At 58.8% G+C, this 19,007-nt stretch overlaps 1 protein-coding gene across 1 annotated transcript in view; it reads right to left on the bottom strand.

The window, feature by feature from the left end:
• HMCN2 (hemicentin 2) overlaps positions 1-18,966 on the bottom strand; it is a 35,868-nt gene extending 16,902 nt beyond the window's left edge. Inside the window, exons 1-33 of the mRNA XM_085556457.1 lie at positions 17,303-18,966; positions 16,350-16,420; positions 15,327-15,485; positions 14,865-14,987; positions 14,594-14,765; positions 14,159-14,265; positions 13,831-13,951; positions 13,462-13,734; positions 13,181-13,325; positions 12,799-12,920; positions 12,437-12,709; positions 12,201-12,342; positions 11,509-11,636; positions 10,750-10,863; positions 10,482-10,631; positions 8,979-9,173; positions 8,679-8,774; positions 8,208-8,332; positions 7,797-7,941; positions 7,559-7,671; positions 7,166-7,322; positions 6,823-6,985; positions 5,422-5,549; positions 5,205-5,313; positions 4,702-4,941; positions 4,130-4,488; positions 3,845-4,021; positions 2,707-2,826; positions 2,393-2,554; positions 1,928-2,209; positions 775-942; positions 503-616; positions 241-327 (exon numbers count right to left, since the gene is read on the bottom strand). Of these exons, the coding sequence (XP_085412583.1) occupies positions 241-327; positions 503-616; positions 775-942; positions 1,928-2,209; positions 2,393-2,554; positions 2,707-2,826; positions 3,845-4,021; positions 4,130-4,488; positions 4,702-4,941; positions 5,205-5,313; positions 5,422-5,549; positions 6,823-6,985; positions 7,166-7,322; positions 7,559-7,671; positions 7,797-7,941; positions 8,208-8,332; positions 8,679-8,774; positions 8,979-9,173; positions 10,482-10,631; positions 10,750-10,863; positions 11,509-11,636; positions 12,201-12,342; positions 12,437-12,709; positions 12,799-12,920; positions 13,181-13,325; positions 13,462-13,734; positions 13,831-13,951; positions 14,159-14,265; positions 14,594-14,765; positions 14,865-14,987; positions 15,327-15,485; positions 16,350-16,420; positions 17,303-17,531 (5,269 nt within the window). The 5' untranslated portion in view covers positions 17,532-18,966. The remainder of the gene's footprint in view (positions 1-240; positions 328-502; positions 617-774; positions 943-1,927; positions 2,210-2,392; positions 2,555-2,706; positions 2,827-3,844; positions 4,022-4,129; positions 4,489-4,701; positions 4,942-5,204; positions 5,314-5,421; positions 5,550-6,822; positions 6,986-7,165; positions 7,323-7,558; positions 7,672-7,796; positions 7,942-8,207; positions 8,333-8,678; positions 8,775-8,978; positions 9,174-10,481; positions 10,632-10,749; positions 10,864-11,508; positions 11,637-12,200; positions 12,343-12,436; positions 12,710-12,798; positions 12,921-13,180; positions 13,326-13,461; positions 13,735-13,830; positions 13,952-14,158; positions 14,266-14,593; positions 14,766-14,864; positions 14,988-15,326; positions 15,486-16,349; positions 16,421-17,302) is intronic.
• Between the last annotated feature and the right edge of the window lie 41 nt (positions 18,967-19,007).

The raw sequence follows: 19,007 nt of genomic DNA, 5'->3' as shown, positions 1-19,007 counted from the left end.
AAAGATTGGATCTTTCACTGTGGAACAGGGTCCCCATGTGGGCGTCCCCTCCCCAGCGCTTCCCGGACAGCAGAACTGCAGAGCCAGGAACCATCCCAAAAGAGCTGTGCGGCCGATTTCAGCTGTTTTCACATCTCTGGCTGGAGCCATCCGTTTGTTCCACACCCCAAAGTGAGACTCAGGTCTGCCCCTGAGCCCCATCCCCGCCTTGCTCACCTCCCTTCCCCACTTGATGCTCACCTGAAGCCAGGCAGGACCAGGTGACAGGGTGGCCCTCGGGCACCTTGAAGGTGTGTTCTTCACCCGCGTCCTCAATGTGGGGAGGAACTAGGAACACAAGCCCCCAGAGACTTCAGCAGCTGGCCAGCTCGGCCTCTGAGCTCACATCCTAAGGACTCCAGCACACCCAGCATGTCTAGTCTTAACTCATGTCTGCTCCTGCAAGGGTGGAGCTCTGAAACCCCAGCAGGAGTCCTGCAGCAGACAGAAGACCCCTCCTTACCTAGGACCTCCACGTAGAAATGCCTCCTGGCCTCCCCAGCTACGTTGCTGGCCAGGCAGGAGTAGTGACCACCATCCTGGGCTCGTGCACGGGTGAGCCTGAGCAGCCACCCCCCTGGAAGGACAGAGCAGAGAGGTCTCAAGGCTCTGATCCAGGTACCAGCACGTCCCAGCTGTGCTCCTGTGGGGCTATGGCTCCACCATGAGTTTGAGCTCATCAATGTTGGGGCAAAACACATTCCCAAAGCACTTTCACAACACCCAAGCTCTGACCTGAAAGCACGTGTGTGTGCTCGCTGGGGGTGACAGGAGAGCCATCCCAGAACCAGGTGACACTGGGCTGGGGAATGCCAGTGGCCTCACAGGACAGCGTCAGGGATCCTTGTAGGGACACACTGACGTTGGTTGTCAGTCCTGATCCTCGAATGAACTCAGGAGGAACTGGGGATGCAAAAGAAGATGGACACCCATTTGCAAAGCAGCCAGGACATCAAAGGAGCAAAGCAAAGATGGGAGAAGTGGGGGAACCTGGTTTTTCCCACCTTCTTGCTTTGTACAGATTTAGGACACAAACCCAGAAGCTCCATTAGCATCACCTGGAGATGGTGACTTTAAAGGTGTTATGGGACAAGTGACCCACAGCAAACAGTGCCACTTACCTGCATGTCACAGGGACATTTCTCTCTTTCTTAGGATTTTTCATAGAGGTGTACAGAGACAAGAAAGAGAAAACCATTTCTATTTCTGCTCTTTGTGTTTTTTTTTTTTTATTTGGGTTTTTTTTGTTTTGTTTTGTTTTGTGGAATGAATTTGGAGAATTGTTTACTTGGGGTGATTACTTGATTGGATTCTGGTGAGGATTGTTTGAGCTTGATGGCCAATTAGATCCACCTGTGTCTGGACTCCTGAGAACAGGGTCATGAGTTAGATATGGTAGCTAGAACAAGTAGGTATGTAGTTTTAGTATCTTCCTTTATATAGTATATTAATGTATTATAGTATAGTTATAATAAAGAAATCATTCAGCCTTCTGAACTGCAGTCAGACATCCTCATTTCTTCCCACTGGGTTCACCTGCATTTACAATACCTGCCCACCTGAGTCCAGGCTACAGGTTCACACTGGGATGGCCACACAGCCTGAGCCACCTCAGACCTTTTATAACTCAAGTGGCCCTGACCCATGAGGTCCCCAAGTCCTTGGGTAATACTTTATATGACTGCTGTGATGGCTCTGGAAAGAAGCTCCTGCCTGATGGACACAGTTCTACAACTACTCCTGAAGCATAACCCTGCTGACCCCAGGACCTGCTACATGCTGGATTGTCCAACACCTGCTGCACATCCAGTTACTCCACACCCCCACCCTCCTCATCCTTCCTGCATCCAGCCCACCCCCAGCCACCAGCTCCATCCCACGTCCTTACCATGCACCACAACATCAAACTCCCTCTGCTCCTGCCCCTCTGCACTGGCAGCCAGGCAAGAGTAGTGTCCTGCATGGGCCACCTCTGCCCTGGGGATGTGCAGCCGCCGCCCGTGCTCTGTGAGCAGGAGCCTGTCCCCAGCAGCCACGGGCTGCCCGTCCTTCACCCACGTCACCCGTGGTGCTGGTGTCCCCCTGGCCTCGCACTCCAGCTCCGTCTCACCACCCTCGATGACAGAAACTCTCCTCGGGGTGCTGCTGCTGCCCTGGGCCCTTGGCAGTGCTGCAGGCAGAGGGACACGGGGTGAAGGGGATGTGCAGCAACTCCCAGGCAAAGCTGAGCCAGGTAGCAGCATCCCTTCCAAAATATCCCAGGCAATGGATTTAGAGTCCAGCTGGACCTCGCCTTGAGGGAAGTCACACCACCTCCACCCGCCCCTACAGGCCTCTGGTGCCCCATGCTCACCGTGCACCTCCAGGTGATGCTCCTTGCTGCTGCTGCCAGCAGCATTCCTGCACTCACAGGTGTATGTGCCCTGGTCCAGCAGCTGTACCTTCTCCATGTGCACCACGTTCCCTCCTGGAGAAACCAGCTTTGGGCTCCCTGGCTGGGTGGAGAGGGGCTCACCTGCCCAGGGAAGGGGACAGCAGCTTTCCCTCAGGCTCCCAGCAGGACAAATTCCCACCCACAAGCCGGATTCTGCTCAAAAAAAAGCACTCCTTGCTCCAAGGAGACCAACAGCTGGGTCAACCCATGTGGGTTGAGGAACAGAGCCCTACCATCCTTCCACCAGCTCAGGGTGGGCAGGGGGACCCCATGGCACTCGCAGGCCAGCTGGACAGATTGTCCCTCGAGCACGGACACGGCCTCGGGCTCTGGCGAGGACAAGGATGGAGGCACTGCAGGGATGAGAGGAGCAGCTCATTGATGGCACTGGGCAAGAGGAGAAGGGCAGCTTGGAGCTCCATCCTGCTGGATACACACCCCCTGCAGCCCTGCTGGGTGCCACAAGAACCCCAGTGACATTCCCCTGCCCTGGTTTCATGTGGAAACAATAATCTTGTCTCTCCAGCCAAGTGAGGGATGCTTTTAAGTGCACGTGGCCAACAGCAGAGGATGACCAAGCATCCCACAAACAGACCAAGGTCAGGTTGGCCAGACACAGCCCTGTTAGGCAGCCCTGCTCACTGAGGTTACCCAACTCTTTCCATTATCAGATGATGTTCTCAGCTGTTCATAGATACAGCTGGCTGGAAAATGGTAACTCCTTCCCATGAGGGCTATCAGTTTAGAGAAGAAAAGTCTCAACACCCAGAAACCCTTGAAAAACAAAAACAGCAGAACCCAAACAATGCACCCGAGCCAGGACGGCAGACGTGCAAACATTTCCCTGGGAAGAGATTGCAGGAACAAGCCCAGAGCAGAACTGGATCTTCTCCACGCCCTGGCCACCTGCCTGCAGGACTTCCACCAACTAGAGCATCCCTGAGAAAAGCCAGGGCCTGGCTCAGCCCCCGGAGCTGTGGACGTGCTGAGTGGTCTGGGGAGCTGCAGGGATGCTTGGACCAAGTGAGAAAAAGTGACCAGTGCCTGTCTTGGCAGCAGCCCAGGAGTCACCACTGAGGCCAGGATACAGAAACGTCACCAGGCACCCGGGGTGCAAAAGGGACAGGGTGGGTAGGTGACCCCGTAATGGGGACCTGGCAATACCCATCCATGGGGCCATGGCTTTCCAGGATATCATCTGGGATGAGCACAGGGGATTGCATGACTGGAATTGCAAATGAAGCAGCGGACAGGGTTCTGCTAGAGCCATCTTCCAGGCATGTACCCTGAGGGCTGGGACAAGCCCATTGATCCCAAGATATTCCATAGGAGGGGAGCCCCCATCTCTCAGGAAAGCACGGCTGCACTCACCGGTGACCTGCAGGCTGTACCAGAGCTCGGCCACTCCGGCCACGTTGGAGACCACGCAGCGGTAGCTGCCACCGTGGGAGAGGCGGGCACGGGGGATCTCCAGGCGCTTCCCATCCCTGGACAGGGCCAGCGCTGCCCCGGCCGAGAGCTGCTCCTGCCCCTTGTACCAGGTGATGTCTGCAGGCAAGCAGAGAGCTGAGCTGCGGGGAGCCATGCTGCTGCCCCCCTCACCATGGAAAAGCCCCGGGGTTCAGGAGCAGGAGCTGAGGGACAGGATTGACCCACCGGGAGCAGGCAGCCCCGAGGCCAGGCATTCCAGGGATGCCGAGCCGTTCTCCGGGATGAGCAGATCCACCGTGCTGGGCTCGATGTTTGGAGGCACTGCAACCCAGTGCCCACCATCAGCGGCTCTGCGTGGCCCCGGCTGACTGCAGCCACCACAGGGCAGGGCCCTGGGCACAGCCAGGCTCACCAGTGGCTCTTGGCACACTCCGAGTCCTGCCAGAGCCGCAGCCGGGGGCACAGCTCGGTCCCCACCCTGGGAGGGGACCACATCACCCCACGGTGCCACCACTGCTCCCCAAACCAGCCAGAGCTGCCCCTGAATGAGACATTCATTCTTCCCAAGCAGGGATCTCTGTTCCCTGCTGGTTTCTCACCTGGCACCTTCAGAGTCCCATCCTGCTGGTGGATGGGAAATGGGGCTGGGGGAGGAACCTCCAGCAGGAAACACCAGGCAAGGATTTACTGTGGTGCCAGCGGCCATCACCTCTCAGCTTCATTGACAAAGGACAAGATCCCAAGGAACCAAGCCAGTGACCCTTCATCTACCAAAAATCTGGGCCAGGAACTCCCACCGCTTTGGGCAGCCACGTTCTTCCCAACACACGGGATGGATAGCCCACCTCACGCCAGCGCTGCGCTCACCATGCACTGAAACCTGCACCTCTGCCTGGGCCAGCCCTGCCCAGCTGCTGCCCTGGCAGATGTAGAGCCCTTGGTGACCAAGCCCCACACGGGTGAGCAGCAGAGTGCCACCGTCCTCGGACACCACCACACCATCCTGCCCGTCCAGAGGGTGCCCATCCTTCAGCCACCTGCGAGCAAGGGGACAGGCAGCAAGTCCTGGCTCTGTCCTGCCACCACACACCATGTGTCTCTGCACACCAACAGGGTGAGCAGTGGGGTGCTGGCAGCAAACACTGTCCCCTTGTCACCAGCAGTCAGAGGACTGCTGAGAAGAGGACACCAGGGACAAGGAGGAGGAAGGGATGCCTCCACCCTAAGGAACACCCCAAGCCAGAGGCCCCTACCACCCATCCTGGGAGCACAGGGAGCTTCAGCACTCTGCAGCACTCACTGGAGCTGGGGTGGGGGGATGCCCGTGGTGTGACAGCGAATCCTCAGGGAGGTGTTGGCAACAGCTGTCAGGTACCCTTCCCCATCACCAATCCACAGCTGGGGGGCAGCTGAGGGGAGAGGGCACCTCAGGTTGTGACCACCTGGCACAGGGACGTGAGACAGGCAAGGGTTTGGAGGGGGCAGAGCCCAGGGGCACATGGGGAGGGCGTGTGAACCTTGGACACGCAGGCTGTAGCTGAGCGAGGCGTTCCCCGCGGCGTTGGTGGCCGTGCAGGTGTACAGGCCGGTGTCCCTCACCTGGGGCTCGGCCAGCTGCAGGGATCCTGAAGGGAGGACACTGAACCTTGGGGGAGAAGGAACAGGAAAGCTGGATGGGAGAAACAGCCATGTCATCCATCACCCAACTGTGAGGAGGTGAGGGCTGAGAGCTCACCATCACCTCGGGACAGCCAAGAGAAGGTCACCATGGCCACCTCCCCTTCAAAGAGGGTGGCACCGCTGCCCATAGGGGCAAATCCCCTTTGCTCAGCCCCTGCACGAGCTCAGCACGAGGCAGCACGTGAGCCCACGGGGAGGAAGGAGGACAAGGGTTCCCCCTGAGCTCAGTCCCTGCAGCTGGAGCTGGCCGTGCTCTCATTCCCAGCCCCATCTGTGCTCCACAGACATAACATCATCTCAGCCCACGGCTGCAGAGTCCTCCTCGTGAGCTCCCATAAATCACCCAGCATGGACAAACAGCTGAGATGTGGGGAGCAGCACAGGCCAGCCAGGAGCAACCATGGCAAATCGGACACAAACAACAAGGCAATGCATCCCCCAAGAGGAGCAAAACCAAGATGCCTCCCTGCTTCCCCAGGCCACAGCAATCCTCAGGTAGAGCTAAGGAGAGTTCAACCCCAAGACCAGGGCCCGTGGCTTTAGGGGGTCCCTTCCAACATGGTGCTAACATATGGAAGCAACTTTGGATGACCAAAACACCAGATAACCTGAAGAATGGTTGAAGAATGGTTGGATATGTGTTTATCCTTGCCCATCAAATCACATTATCTGTCTCATGGCTGTCATCAGCTTCAATACCATCAACAAATTGATTTGTCCCCCCAGAAGTTATTCACTGGAACAAAACTGCCCTAAAACCCCACATCCCAGTGCAGACAAGGCCACTGATGGCCTAAAAACTGTGTGCCAAACCTCATCCCAAGAAGCATCAGGCCCTGGTCCAACACTTCCCGCAGGGATCCACCATCCCCAGGCACATCCTTGACCTTGTGACAGCACGAGGCAGGAATGTGCAGGAAGGCAGACAGACAGCAGGGAAAGGAGGTGCACTGCAGTTTCCTTCCCAACCCCAGCCCCGTATCCAGGGTAGGCACATGAATGGTTGGAAGCAGCTGCTTGGCCCCAGATGTTTGGGAGAAAAGCCTGGCACTCTCCAAGGAGAGCAGAGCTAATGCAGCACTGCCTGGCTGCCTCAGCTCCTGCACTGCCCACAGGATGCCAGGGCTGCCCCTCACATCCCCCTGCCAAGCAGCCGAGTCCCTTCATGGACCTGCCATCGCTCTGAAGAGACAAAACCCCAGGAGCTGGTGGCCCCCAGCACCCATGGCCCTCCTTACCTCGTGGTGGCGAGGGGCAGGGGCTGGGGCTCCCGGCTCCACACCACCAAGGGAGGGGGGTCTCCTTGGGCCTCGCAGGGCAGGGTGGTCTCCTGCCCCAGCACAGCCAGGATGGGGACAGGGTCCGATGCTTGTGATCCATTCACACTGATCCTGGGCTTCGCTGGATGGAGAGGGAGCACAGCTGGTGCAGGGACACTTCAAGTGCCCCACAGCCCTCATCACTTCTCTTCCCATCCTCCAAACCCATCTGGCACCTGGATTGGTGCTCCAAGGGAGCCAGGAGCGTTCCCAGGTCATTCTCCCCCTGCCAGTCCCCTCTGGAGCTGTCCTGAGCACTCACTGCTGATGGAGAGCTGCATCTCCCGGCGGGAGAATCCTGCTGCGTTGGTGGCTGTGCAGAAGTAGGTGCCAGCATCCCCAGGGGATGATGAAGGGATCAGGAGCGTCCCATTGGGGTCAAGCTGGTAGTGTGGGCTCAATGAATTGGGCTCTGTGCCCTACAGAGGGAAGGGAAGGGAGGAAGGCAGAGATTCTCCCATGAGTCCAACATCCAAAGGCAAGAAGAGAGCTCTGGACACGTCAGAGCAAGCCATGCCCTGGTCCCAGCTTCCCAGGGCACTTGGTGCCACCTCCCCAGGCAGGCACAGGCACAATGGAGAGCTACACCCCTTCAGACACATTACCCTGACCCCGAGGGCTGGCAGGGGCACAGCAGCCTGTCCCTGTCCCCTACCTTTGCCCAGGTGACAGTGGGTGGGGGCACACCAGTGGCATTGCAGGGCAGGGTGACAGCCGCTCCCTCGGTGGCAGTGACGAGAACAGGGCCAGGCTCGATGCTGGGGGGAGCTGGGAAGGAAGAGAAGCCCCTCATCCTGCATGGCCAGGACCACGTCCACCACAGGGAGCAGAGCACAGGGAGCAGCACCCCCCTGTCACTGCCGAGCAGGGACACCCAGCTCCCTGCCACTCACCGTGGATGACCAGGGACACGTCCTGCCTGTGCGAGCCGAGGGCGTTGGTCACCTCACAGGTGAACGTTCCTGCATCCCCCTGTGATGCCTGGTCCACGTGCAGGCTCCCATCAGCCCGGATGGAGTAGCGGTCACCTGGGGCTACCTGGAATGGGCAGAGAGCAGGACAGATGGCAGGGTCAAACACCAACACATCCCTGCATCTTTGGGGCACATCCAGAAATGAATCCTTGAGCAGCATCCTGATGTGGAGATAAACCCACATCACCTCCCCAGCACAAACGCTCCATTGGATTCATTCAGCAGCAGCTTTCACCCCAAAGGTTGGGGGACTCATCCTGTAGTGAAGCCCCACCAGGGGATAGGTGTCCACCCACCCACCCACCATCCCAGCAGGCATGGAAGCCTCACCATGTGCCCATCCTTCAGCCAGCGGCGGGCTGGGAAGGGGCTCCCAGCCAGGATCACACAGGGCAGGGACACGGGCTGGCCTGGGAGCACACGGACCACAGGGGATGCCAGGGCTATTTCTGGGGCTGCTTGAAACAGGGGAAAGGAAACCAGTATTAATCAGTGACAAATTGCCAGGAATGCTCAGGAGAATGGATGCAGATCACCTTTCTTCCAAGATCTGGATCCTGGCTCAGCATAAACCAGGTCTAATTCCACTCCCCAGGAATTTTGGGATGCTCACTGCAATGTGGGTCCATGTCAGCGTACGAAGCCAAAGAGGGCTCGGAGGGCATTGCCCAAACCCTGCCCTGGGGTCGCTGAACATTCACTGTGGCCAGCTCAGCACAGAGACAGCTTCTCTGGTCTGTGCCACGCACCCCCTGCCAGCACACTGGGATTGAGGCACCGAGCAAAGCAGGGAAAACAAACCATGTCCAGTGACCGTCAGCTTGACCTCCGCATGGATTTTCCCAAACTCGTTCTGGGCTTCACAGATGTAGATGCCTTGGTCATCCAGCGAGGCACCTGGGGCACAGTGGGGAGAAGCCTCAGCCTGGAGGGGTTGGAGAGCCCCGAGCGAGCTCCAGGACAGGGACCAGCCTCCCCTGCCCCACCACCACCTCTAAAGGGGACACACCCCTCAGAGCTGGAGGCTTGCAGGCTGTTACTGCACACCTAAGCTTGCACAAGTTAAAAATACAAATAAATGCGTGCACGCTCAGCTCTTACTGTCAATGAGGAGCTGGGCAGCCTCCAGCTGGCTGGAAACACCCTGTGGTCCCTGCCAGCCCACCACGGGCTTCCCGTCCTGCCGGGACCAGGAGACCCGTGGCAGGGGAGATCCCTCGACACGGCACAGCAGGCTCACTCTCTCCCCAACCTCGACCTCCGTGTCACCCAGGGGCTCAGGAAAGTGAGGGGCAGCTGCAGGAGAGAGCAGCAGAGAAAGGGCTCAGGCAGGTCCAGCATCCCCACAGCTGAGCCTGGAGAAGGGATGGGGCTGCAAAAGCAATGAGCCAGGTGCCCTGACACGTTACAAGACTGGCTTAAAGCATTTGGTGCTTTTCCAAAGCTGTCAGAGCCATTGCAGTTTCCACCTCTTCCAGTTACACTCATCGACCCCTGGCTCAGTAAAATGACTTGCACTTTTCCATTTTTAACTTCTTTAAACCCTGGTGCCCTCAACACAGGGCCTTTCCTCCTCCTCCTCATGCTTTCATCCCTTCTGCCTCCAGCAAAAGATTTTCACACACACAAAAATCAACCCCCACCTCTACCTAATCCCACTGAATACATTTTGCATCCACAGTTGCGCCCCAAGCCCTCATGTCTCAGCACAAAAACAACTGCCTTGTCTTTTCCCACTTGCTGAGCCTCTGCATCTTTCCCAAAACTTGGAATTCCTGCCAGGCTTCTGCCCATTTGTACCAAGCACCTGTTGGAACTCAAAATGTCTCTCAGACATTTTTAGAGGTTCCAGGCCTTGGTCAGAAGCATTTTAGACCCTGGCAGGCAGCTGCAAACAGCTGTGATTTTGAGTTTGAGCCATGGAATGAGTTACCAACTTTGGAGGTGGAACAAGCAGTCACAAAGGATTAGATAGATAATAAAAGTAGTTACAAAGTAGAGGGGAAAATTTTTTTAGTATTGTACAGGGGGGTTTTAGCACCTGTACAGGAGGGGTTTTACTTTGTACATGGGGGTCAGAAGTTCTAAGATGGAGGAAAGTGGGCTGATCCTGTTCTTCCCCCTTCTTCTTCCTTGCCTCCATGTTCTTGATGCTGGCACTTATGGATTGGTTTAGAGTAGAAAAGCACCTTGTAACATAGGTAGTAGGTATTAGGGAGAAACTGTAAACATATTATATGTAATATATCATATAAAAGATAGCAGGAGCCCTGGGCGGGGAGAGAAGAAGAGGACAGCAGACAGAGAGGATGTCAGGGTGTGTGTGTGTCCCTGTATGGGCTGCAGCCCACAAAGACAATCTTTTAGATAACTCACAATAAACTGCCTTGAGACCAAACACCAAGAGGCTGTGGAGTCTTTCTTTGGAAGCACGGGTTGGAGGAGAGACTTTTCCACCACACGAGACCCCAGACCAAGCCCGGGGTTCTCACAAGCACCAACACCTCCCTGCTGGGAAGCCTCGGAGAGCAGCAGCGGGGAGCTGAGCCAGACAGGAGAGCTGTGGCAGAGGCTGGACCCGCGGCAGGAGGCAGCAGGACTTACAGCCCACGTGCAGCATGGTGGTGTCGAAGGCGGTGCCCGCCTCGCCCAGGGCCTGGCAGCCGTAGAGCCCCGCGTCCTCCTCCCGCAGCGCCTGCAGCCGCAGCGCCGCGCGCGGGCCGCCCGCCGGGAACGCCGCCAGCGCCTGCTCCCCTGCCCCGAGACCCCCACGTCAGCACCTCGGGCCTCCGTGGGTCCCCCCAGGGTCACACCCACGTGAGACGTCCCCGCAGGGCGGCCAAAGGGTCGCGGCGCCTGCTCCCGGTCTCACCTTTGTACCACACGACGTGGGGCGGGGGTGACCCCGAAACCCAGCACTCCAGGGTCACATCCTCTCCCACCAGCGCCTTCAGGCTGGGCGTCACTGCCAGGATGGCAGGAGGTTCTGTGTCGTGGGGAGAGGTGGCTTTGGTCACCCTCTGCTGCGCTGGGTGCGATGCCATCCAGCACAAGGGGACTCCAGAGCCCGGGGAGCTGTCCCCCAATGGCCTCCAGCACACACAGCCCCATTCCCCATGTGCTGACCCCAAAATCCTCCATCACACACAGCCACATTCCCCGTGTGCTGACCCCAACACCCTCCATCACACACAGCCCCATTCCCTGTGTGCTGACCCCAAAATCCTCCATCACACACAGCCCCATTCTTCATGTGCTGACCCCAACACCCTCCATCACACACAGCCCCATTCTTCATGTGCTGACCCCAACACCCTCCATCACACACAGCCCCATTCCCCATGTGCTGTTCCCCAATGGCCTCCATCACACACAGCCCCATTCCCCGTGTGCTGACCCCAACACCCTCCATCACACACAGCCCCATTCCCCATGTGCTGTTCCCCAATGGCCTCCATCACACACAGCCCCATTCCCCGTGTGCTGACCCCAACACCCTCCATCACACACAGCCCCATTCTTCATGTGCTGACCCCAAAATCCTCCATCACACACAGCCCCATTCCCTGTGTGCTGACCCCAACACCCTCCATCACACACAGCCCCATTCCCATTCCCAGTGAGCAGGTACCAGTGAACTCCAGGCTGATCACTTGCTCATCCCAGCCCAGTGTGCTGCTGGCATAGCAGCTGTAATTCCCTGCATCCTCTGGGACAGCAGACCTGATGTGCAGGGTACCCTCAGCATCCCTGAAAACCCTGCAGCAAATGGGAGAGAAATGGAAGAAATGAGCTCTGTGAAAACAGGGATGATGGAAAATGTGTTGATATAAATGAGCAGGTTTCAGGACATGCTGGGCATGTGGTGAATGTGGGTCAGCACTTAGAGCCAGCTGCTGCAGGGAAGGACTTTGCTTTGAACCAGGGAAAAGCACTGAGAATTGAGCTTTCTCACCTCTAAAGTCCAAAAGCCTTTCCCAAAGCCAACTCCTGCACTCACAGCCTGACACGGGCAGGAGTTGAAAGGCAAAAAGCAGAAGAAATTAACGGGAAGTACAAGGAGTATTTTGGGACTTGAGCTCACACCAGGTGTGCAAAGTGGGGACAGTGACCTGGATAAGGCAGGACAGCTTAAAAATAAATACAGGAAATTAAGGCCAGCAGCATGCCAAGCAACTCAGGAGCATGGGCTGGGATACTGCAGTGCCTCCTTCTTTCCAGAGCAGCCCCAAGCCTCCCTCCCTCACCTTGCACATCCCTGCAAGGGGAGCACCATCCCTGTGGGACAGGCAGCATGGAGGCTCCTGGGTCCCCAGGGGTTACCTCTCATCCTGCTGCAGTGCCCAGCCCCAGCGCCTCCAGCTGCTGTGGGGCTGGGGGTGGCCCCCGGCCGTGCAGTTCAGCCGCAGCTCCTGGCCCCTGCTGAAACGCTGGGGGCTGGGGTCCACCTTCACCCACGGCGCCTCTGCACGGGGTTGGAGCAGGGCTCAGCCCCCAGGCGCCATTCGGGGCGGCAAGACATCCCCCAGGCCAGGGTCCCACACAGGGGCAAAGCCTACCCTGGATGAAGAGCCACAGGGAGGCAGTGGCAGTGCCATGGGCGCTCTGTGCCACACACTCGTACAGACCCCCGTCCCCGGGCTGCACGTGGCTGATCTGCAGAGAGCTGTTCTGCAGCAGCCGGGCCCGGCCATCCCCTGGCTGTGCCGCCTTCCCGTCCCAGCTCCAGGTCAGGTTGTAGGGCACATCCCCCAGGACCTCGCAGGACATGACCACGTCTTGGCCTGGTGAAGCCGTGATGTTGCCCGGGGCGATGAGACGCGGTGGTGGCTCTACAAACACGGGATGCCTGGGTGAAAGGAGCTTGTGCCCGGCCACAGACATGGCAAGGGCTCTGAGGCTTGGCACAAGCAGCACCCACCTGAGACGGAGACGTAGGCACGAGCCCGGGTCACTCCGACCTTGCTCGTGGCCGTGCACTCGTAAAAGCCTTCGTCGCTCTCGGACACCGCAGGGATCAACCAGCTGATGTTCCCTGAAATCCTACAAAAAGGGAGAGATGAAAATATGGATCACTCCCACATTGGACTGCCATGCCACCATCCTAGTCCTGCTCCCTGGGATTTTTTTTTATCGTCTGAGTCAGGCAGAGGTGCATCCCCACCTGCTGTGGACCTGTCCCTTGGAATTTTCCTCTTGGGATGCTCAGAACCTGAAGGCACTCACCCAGCACAAAGCAAGCCCTCAGCTGACAGAGCTCAGGGACCCTCATGGTTCCCTCCTGGGCCGTACCAGAGGCTCACCTGAAGAGCTGCTCTTCCCCGAGCTTCACCCTGCCACGGCTGAGCTGCAGGTGGAAAGGGATCTCACTGTGTGCAGAGCAGGAGATGAGCTGTGGCTCACGGCTGTAAGCCTGGATATTGCTGGAGATGTTCACTTTAGGCAAACCTGGAAGGGGTTGGGGATGTGCAGATGTGCAACACCCTTGGCAGCTCACTGGGAAGCAGGATGACCAAGGAGAAACCAAAGCAGAGGCAGCGCTGGAACCGCTGGTCCCTGCCCAGCACCCGCGGGCTCCACTCACCGGGGACCACGCTGGTGTAGGTGACCCCCGAGAGGCGGTGCAGGGGGTGGCCCTGGCCATCTTCACCCTTCACCTTCAGCAGAAAGTCACCCGGGGGGACCCAGAGAGGCGACCCCACCCAGAGCTGCGCGGCGGAGCCGGAGGAGGAGTTGGAGAGGGGCTGCGCGGGCAGCGAGCCCAGGACGTGGCCAGAGGTGTTGAAGAGTTCGATCTCCTGCAGGCGCCCCGGCGGCCTCAGGCCGGTGCAGTTCACCAGCACAGAGATGGGCAGACCTGGAAAGCGAGGAAGGAATAAAACCCACCAGCCACATTCCCGGCTGCAAAGCGCCCGGATGCGGCATCCATCCCCCCGGCCAGCGCCAGCCTCACCCTGCACCGGCCGCTCTCCGGGCTGGCTGGTGTCAAATTCCGGCTGGGTGGAGAAGCTGGCTTGAAAATTAACATTGCTGATGCCTGTGATCCTCAGCGAGTGGCGGCCACTGCTCCGGGTCTGGAAGCAGATTGAGAATCAAGTGCTGAGGGCAGGGGGAGGGAGAGGAGATGGGAAGGGAGAGGTTGCAGCCAGCCCCTTCCAGCCTGCTCACACATCCTCTGCCTGGCCGGAGGTGGATGGGGAAAGTGCACACCTGGAAAAGCCTGGCAAGCTAAATATCCATCAGGAAAAGGCAGAGGATGTGCAGGTCTGCCACCAGCCTACCGTGACCAGCCACGTCCCTGGCTCGTAGGGCTCCACAGCCACCACCATGGCTGAGTTGGGGATGCTGAGCAGCTCCTTCAGACCTCGGCCTTTCTCCAGGACCCTTCCTGTAACAGTAAGTGAACGTCTCGGTGAGCAACCCAGGTCTGTGCCCTGGCTCCTACAGCAGCCAGGAGTCACCTCCCTCAGGGCTCAGGGTGGTGCAGAGCCCACCACAGCTCACAGCCAGGGAAAACCCTCAAAGCCAGAGGTAAAGCCAACCTGGGAGGGGAGCAGGGAGATGTGCTGGTGTTTGCTGAGGGCTTTGTTGCTCATCATCTTTTCTTTTGAGTTTTAGGGCAGGGTTTGGTGAACCCCTTCCTGCTTGTTGTCACCTGAGGTCTTTCTGGGGGCCAAAAGTGGCCCCTTTGCTGTCCCTGTCCCCTGGGTTCCTACCTGCTGGATCCTGGACCCTGATCCCTGGGGCAGGGCCACTCAGGGAGATGGTGACCTCCTTCAGGCTGGGATCAAATGGGACCTGCCATGTGTTCTCCCCACCATCCTCATGGTCCGTGGACAGCAGGTGGACCTTGGAAGCCTGGATGGCCTCTTCCACCCACTTCAGCACCTGGAAGCAGTCAGGGGAGGATTAAACCTGGATCTCCCCTCCCCAACAGGCACAGCCTCACTTTAGCACTCACTTTGGGGGCCAGGTGTCCCCACTCACCTCGGTCACCTGCTGCTTGTCCAGGTGGAAGATCTGCCCGGAGCTGGTGGCAGCGATGCGCTCGTACACGCGGTACCCGGGGTGGCTCCTGTCCCCGCAGTCCCCCGTCAGCACAAACACCACCTGCCACAGCAACAGCCCCGTGACATCCCGGCCACCCACGGGAGGGGACACAGCTGCCACCCAGCAGCATCCCAGCGCATCGAACTGGCCCGGGGGGATGCAAAATTCCCCCCAGTCCAGGGGCTTTATTGCTGCATCTCACTGATGCGGTGCTGTTACTGCGCAGCTAAGCTTGCACAAGTTAAAAATACAAATAAATGTGTGCACGCTCAGCTCTTCCTGTCAATGGGGAGCTGGGCAGTCTCCAGCTGGCTGGAAACACCCGTGGTCCCTGCCAGCCCACCACGGGCAGGACCAGGACTGTCGCAGTCCTCCTGCTGTCACAGCAGGGCCGCTCACCTGGCTCTGCTTGTGCTGCAGCAGCCGCAGCAGCTCCTCCTGCTGCTCGTAGTCCTTGGCCCGAGCATCCGAGAAGACGTAAATGAAGGAGCCGGGATGCGAGATCTCCACGGCCACCCTGATGGCCCCCACGCTCATCTCCGGGCAGTCCCCCCCGCCCTGAGGGACACAGGCGGGGACGTGGCGCAGGCACGGAGCCACCCAGCATCCCAGCCGGGGGTGCTCACAGGGACAAACTATCCCATCTTTCTGCAGTCAGCGGGATGGAACTGCAGGGACACTCAGGATCACACGGACCCGGCCCTGTCTCACTGATGAGGATAATTAAAGCACCCATTTGGGGTCCCGTGCTCACAGAAGCCACTGGTTTCCCACAGATACCTTTAGTGGGCACATTTGTGCCCGTCCCTGTGGCTGCAGGGCCACCCCAGGGAAGCCTCCTGGCACAGAAAGGACCAGCTCCCACTTTCCCAGGGCTTGGCACCCCTAAGGGCTGGGAAACCATTTGCAGCCTCAGCGTTACAGCCAAAACAGCTGCATCCGAAGGGAAATTGCCACAGGGATTTGGCAATTCATGGGAGGCAGGGCAAGAGTGGGGATGGATAAAGCAGGATTAAGCTCCCGGGGAACATTTCAGCTGGCAGAAAGCAGACAAAGTAATTTAAAAAAAAAAAAAAAAAAAAAAAAAAAAAAAAAACCAGAAATGAAAAACTCAATTATCAGGCAGTGGTTGTAGAAGAGAATTTTGGTTCCATGGAGAGTCTGTGGAAACTCTCCTGGGAACAGCATCTCCATTAGGGACAAGGGCTGTGGGCTGGGAATTCTCTGCCCTGTTGCAGGGCTCTGGGACACAGCTCCAGTATTACCCATCCTCTCCATTCCCACCCTTGTGTGCAGCCCCCAGTCAGTCTGGCTCAGCCTGAACCCCCATCACACTTGTGGGGGATGCAGGGATTGCCCCCAGAAGCCACCACCATGCAGTGCCAGGCCCTGGCAGAGCAGCGTGGGGCTGAGGATGCCAACCTGGACATGGAGCTCCCGCAGGCGCTGCTGGAAGAGCTGGGGATCCGTGGTGAGGGTGACAGGTCCCACCTCTGCAAGCACATGGATGCCACCACCTCAGCCCCCTGAGCCCAGCCCCAGCTCCTGCCAACACCAGCCATGCTGCTGGTGCTCCTGGAACTGCCCTGGTTCAAACACCTGTGAGACCCGGGGTCCAGCATCTACCCTGGCTTGGCACCAGCAGAGAGATGGGTTTGGGCAGACCAGCCCCTGTGCCCATACCATGACCACTTTGGCAAATTATTCCTGTGCCCAGGAATTTCTCCCAACACGCTGGGTGGTCCCAGCCAGGGTGAGCTGCAAACCCAGTGTCTTTTTCTACTGGGGGAGGCTCCCAGCAAAGAAATGCAGGAATTCATTCACTACTTCTGCCTCCTTCCCTGTCTGGCTCCAGTGGTTTTCACTCAACTCAATGTTTCTGCTGAAAATAAAGTTTGAGTCCCACTCTCCTTGTAGGAGGCCAGGGATCTTTTGGGGAGCAGCTGCTCTTTTATGAGTGTGCACAAAGAGAAGACAAAGGTAGGGGCAGAAAGAAACTATTCTGATATCACAGCAAGTGGTGTTTTTATCGAGGTGGCCTGGAAGCATGTTGTGGACTTGGGCAGAAATACCCCGATGATTATCCCAGGGAGATTAGAGCAGGATGGAAGGGGAAGAGGCACCCACAACAGAGCATACCTGGGATTAATACGGTGGAAACAACCCCCACATGGGACAGGAGCCCCAGCCCAGCCCCCTGCTGTTGAGGTGCCATCCCCACCACAGCAGTCACCAGGGCATTAAAAACAGGGAGAAGGAGCAGTGCAAGTGCTTGTGAAGTGAATGCTTCAGAGCCAGACCCAGCCAGAGCCACAGCCCAGGTCCCCACAGCCCCATCCTTGGCAGGACACATCCCCACCCTGTCCTGGACCTACCTGGGTCGTGGAAGGGCACCAGAGCGTAGTTGCTGATGGGCTTGGTGCTCCTGCCGCGCGTCCGCTCCAGGATGCGCGAGGCCCCGTCCATCACCTGCACCAGGTCGTCGTACATGGAGCCGGTGACATCGAAGACAAAGGCGAGGGTGGCCCACCCTGGGGGGCTCTCGGCCACGCTGAGGGCCAGCAGCATCCAGAGACCCACCAACAGCCCTCTGCGGGGTGGCATGGTGGGGGACACGCTCAGGTGTCAGGAGCACCCCTCGTGTCCTTGTCCCTGCCCGCAGAGCCGCCGGGCGCTGTCCCCACGGCACGGAGGGACACGGTGTGCGGGGGCCACACGCGGCGGGGACAGAGAAGGGACCCCGGGCCGGGAGCGCCCAGCCCTCCGCAGCTGCGGACCTGCTCCTCCAGCGCTCAACTTCTGGGAGGGAGCAGCGAGGGCGGGAGGAAAAACCGGACTTTGGGAGGCAGCGACGCGGCTGGGAGGTGGGTGGGAGCTGGAGGAAATCGGGATGGAGATGCAGGGGTTGGGAAGCAGATCCTGCAGCCCAGGGGATCGTCAGAAACACTGCCCAGCCGCCCTCCCCAGCGCCGACCCCCGGCTCAGAGAGCCCCTGCTCTGCTGGGGGGAGCGGGGGTCAGGGGAGGACACGGGGGTCACAGCTGAGCACCTGGGAGGAAACGCTGCCAAAATCCAGCGGGGGAGAAGCAGCTGTGAAAGGAGCCCCAAGGACTCCAACCCCCCCCTTGCTGGGCAAAGCGCCCTGGAATGGGGCTCTGCAACGGGGCTTGGAGGTCAGGGGGCTCCGTGGGGGGCTCGGGTGGGCTCAGCCACGCAGCCACCCCACGAACAGGGAGCAGAGAGTCACGGAGAGCGCAGACAGAGCCGGAGCCAGGCCATGGGCTGGGACAGGCAGCGCTTGGCCGGGACAGGCAGCGCTTGGCCGGGAGCGCTGGCTGCGGGCGCGGAGCGCTGAGCTCACGGCTGCTCCGCTGGGATGCTCTGCTCTTGCTCAACTCCCCCGCAGCAGGACCCAGGGCTCAGCCACGGCCAAAAGCCGGCTCCAGGTGAAGCTGTGCACCTCCTGCACCCCCAGCAGCAGCCCTGCTCCTCCCAGACACAGCAGCTGGGGGACCTTGGAGATCACCGGGCTCATAACCCACACCCAGGACAGTGGGACTATTCCTTTATCCCTGTGCATTCCTTTATCCTTGTGCATTCCTTTATCCCTGCAAGCGTGGGCTCAGCCTAGCCCAACCTCAGAGCAAGGACATCCCCCTTGCAGCAGGACAGTGACACTTCTGCCCTGGGGCTGTGCCAGTGGCCTGTTCCCCTCCTGTCCCACAGCCAGGGCTTGCACTCCCCCAGGCTTTGCACTCCCCCAGGCTTTGCACTCCCCCAGGCTTTGCACTCCCAGCCCTACAGAGCTGAGGGGAGTCCCCCACCCCAAAGTGCCACAAAATCTACCTTAGTTCATCCCCAGCCACCAACCTGCATGCCAGCTCCATCCTGGCAGGGAGCACCAGCGCTACTGGCACAAAAACCCCCACAGCTTCCTCTCATCACCAAATGAATCCCAGCCAGCCCTTCCCACACTCACCAGTGCTCCCAGTCCCGGGAGCACCTGTGCTAGCTGGGCTTTAACCCCTTCCCTGCTGGGGGTTAAGGCACAGCCTCTGGGTAACCACCGTGGTTGGGAGC

This window comes from Lonchura striata, chromosome 17 (assembly GCF_050655825.1).
Source record: "Lonchura striata isolate lonStrDom1 chromosome 17, ASM5065582v1, whole genome shotgun sequence".
Taxonomy (NCBI): domain Eukaryota; kingdom Metazoa; phylum Chordata; class Aves; order Passeriformes; family Estrildidae; genus Lonchura; species Lonchura striata.
This window is presented reverse-complemented; position numbering and strand designations above follow the sequence as displayed.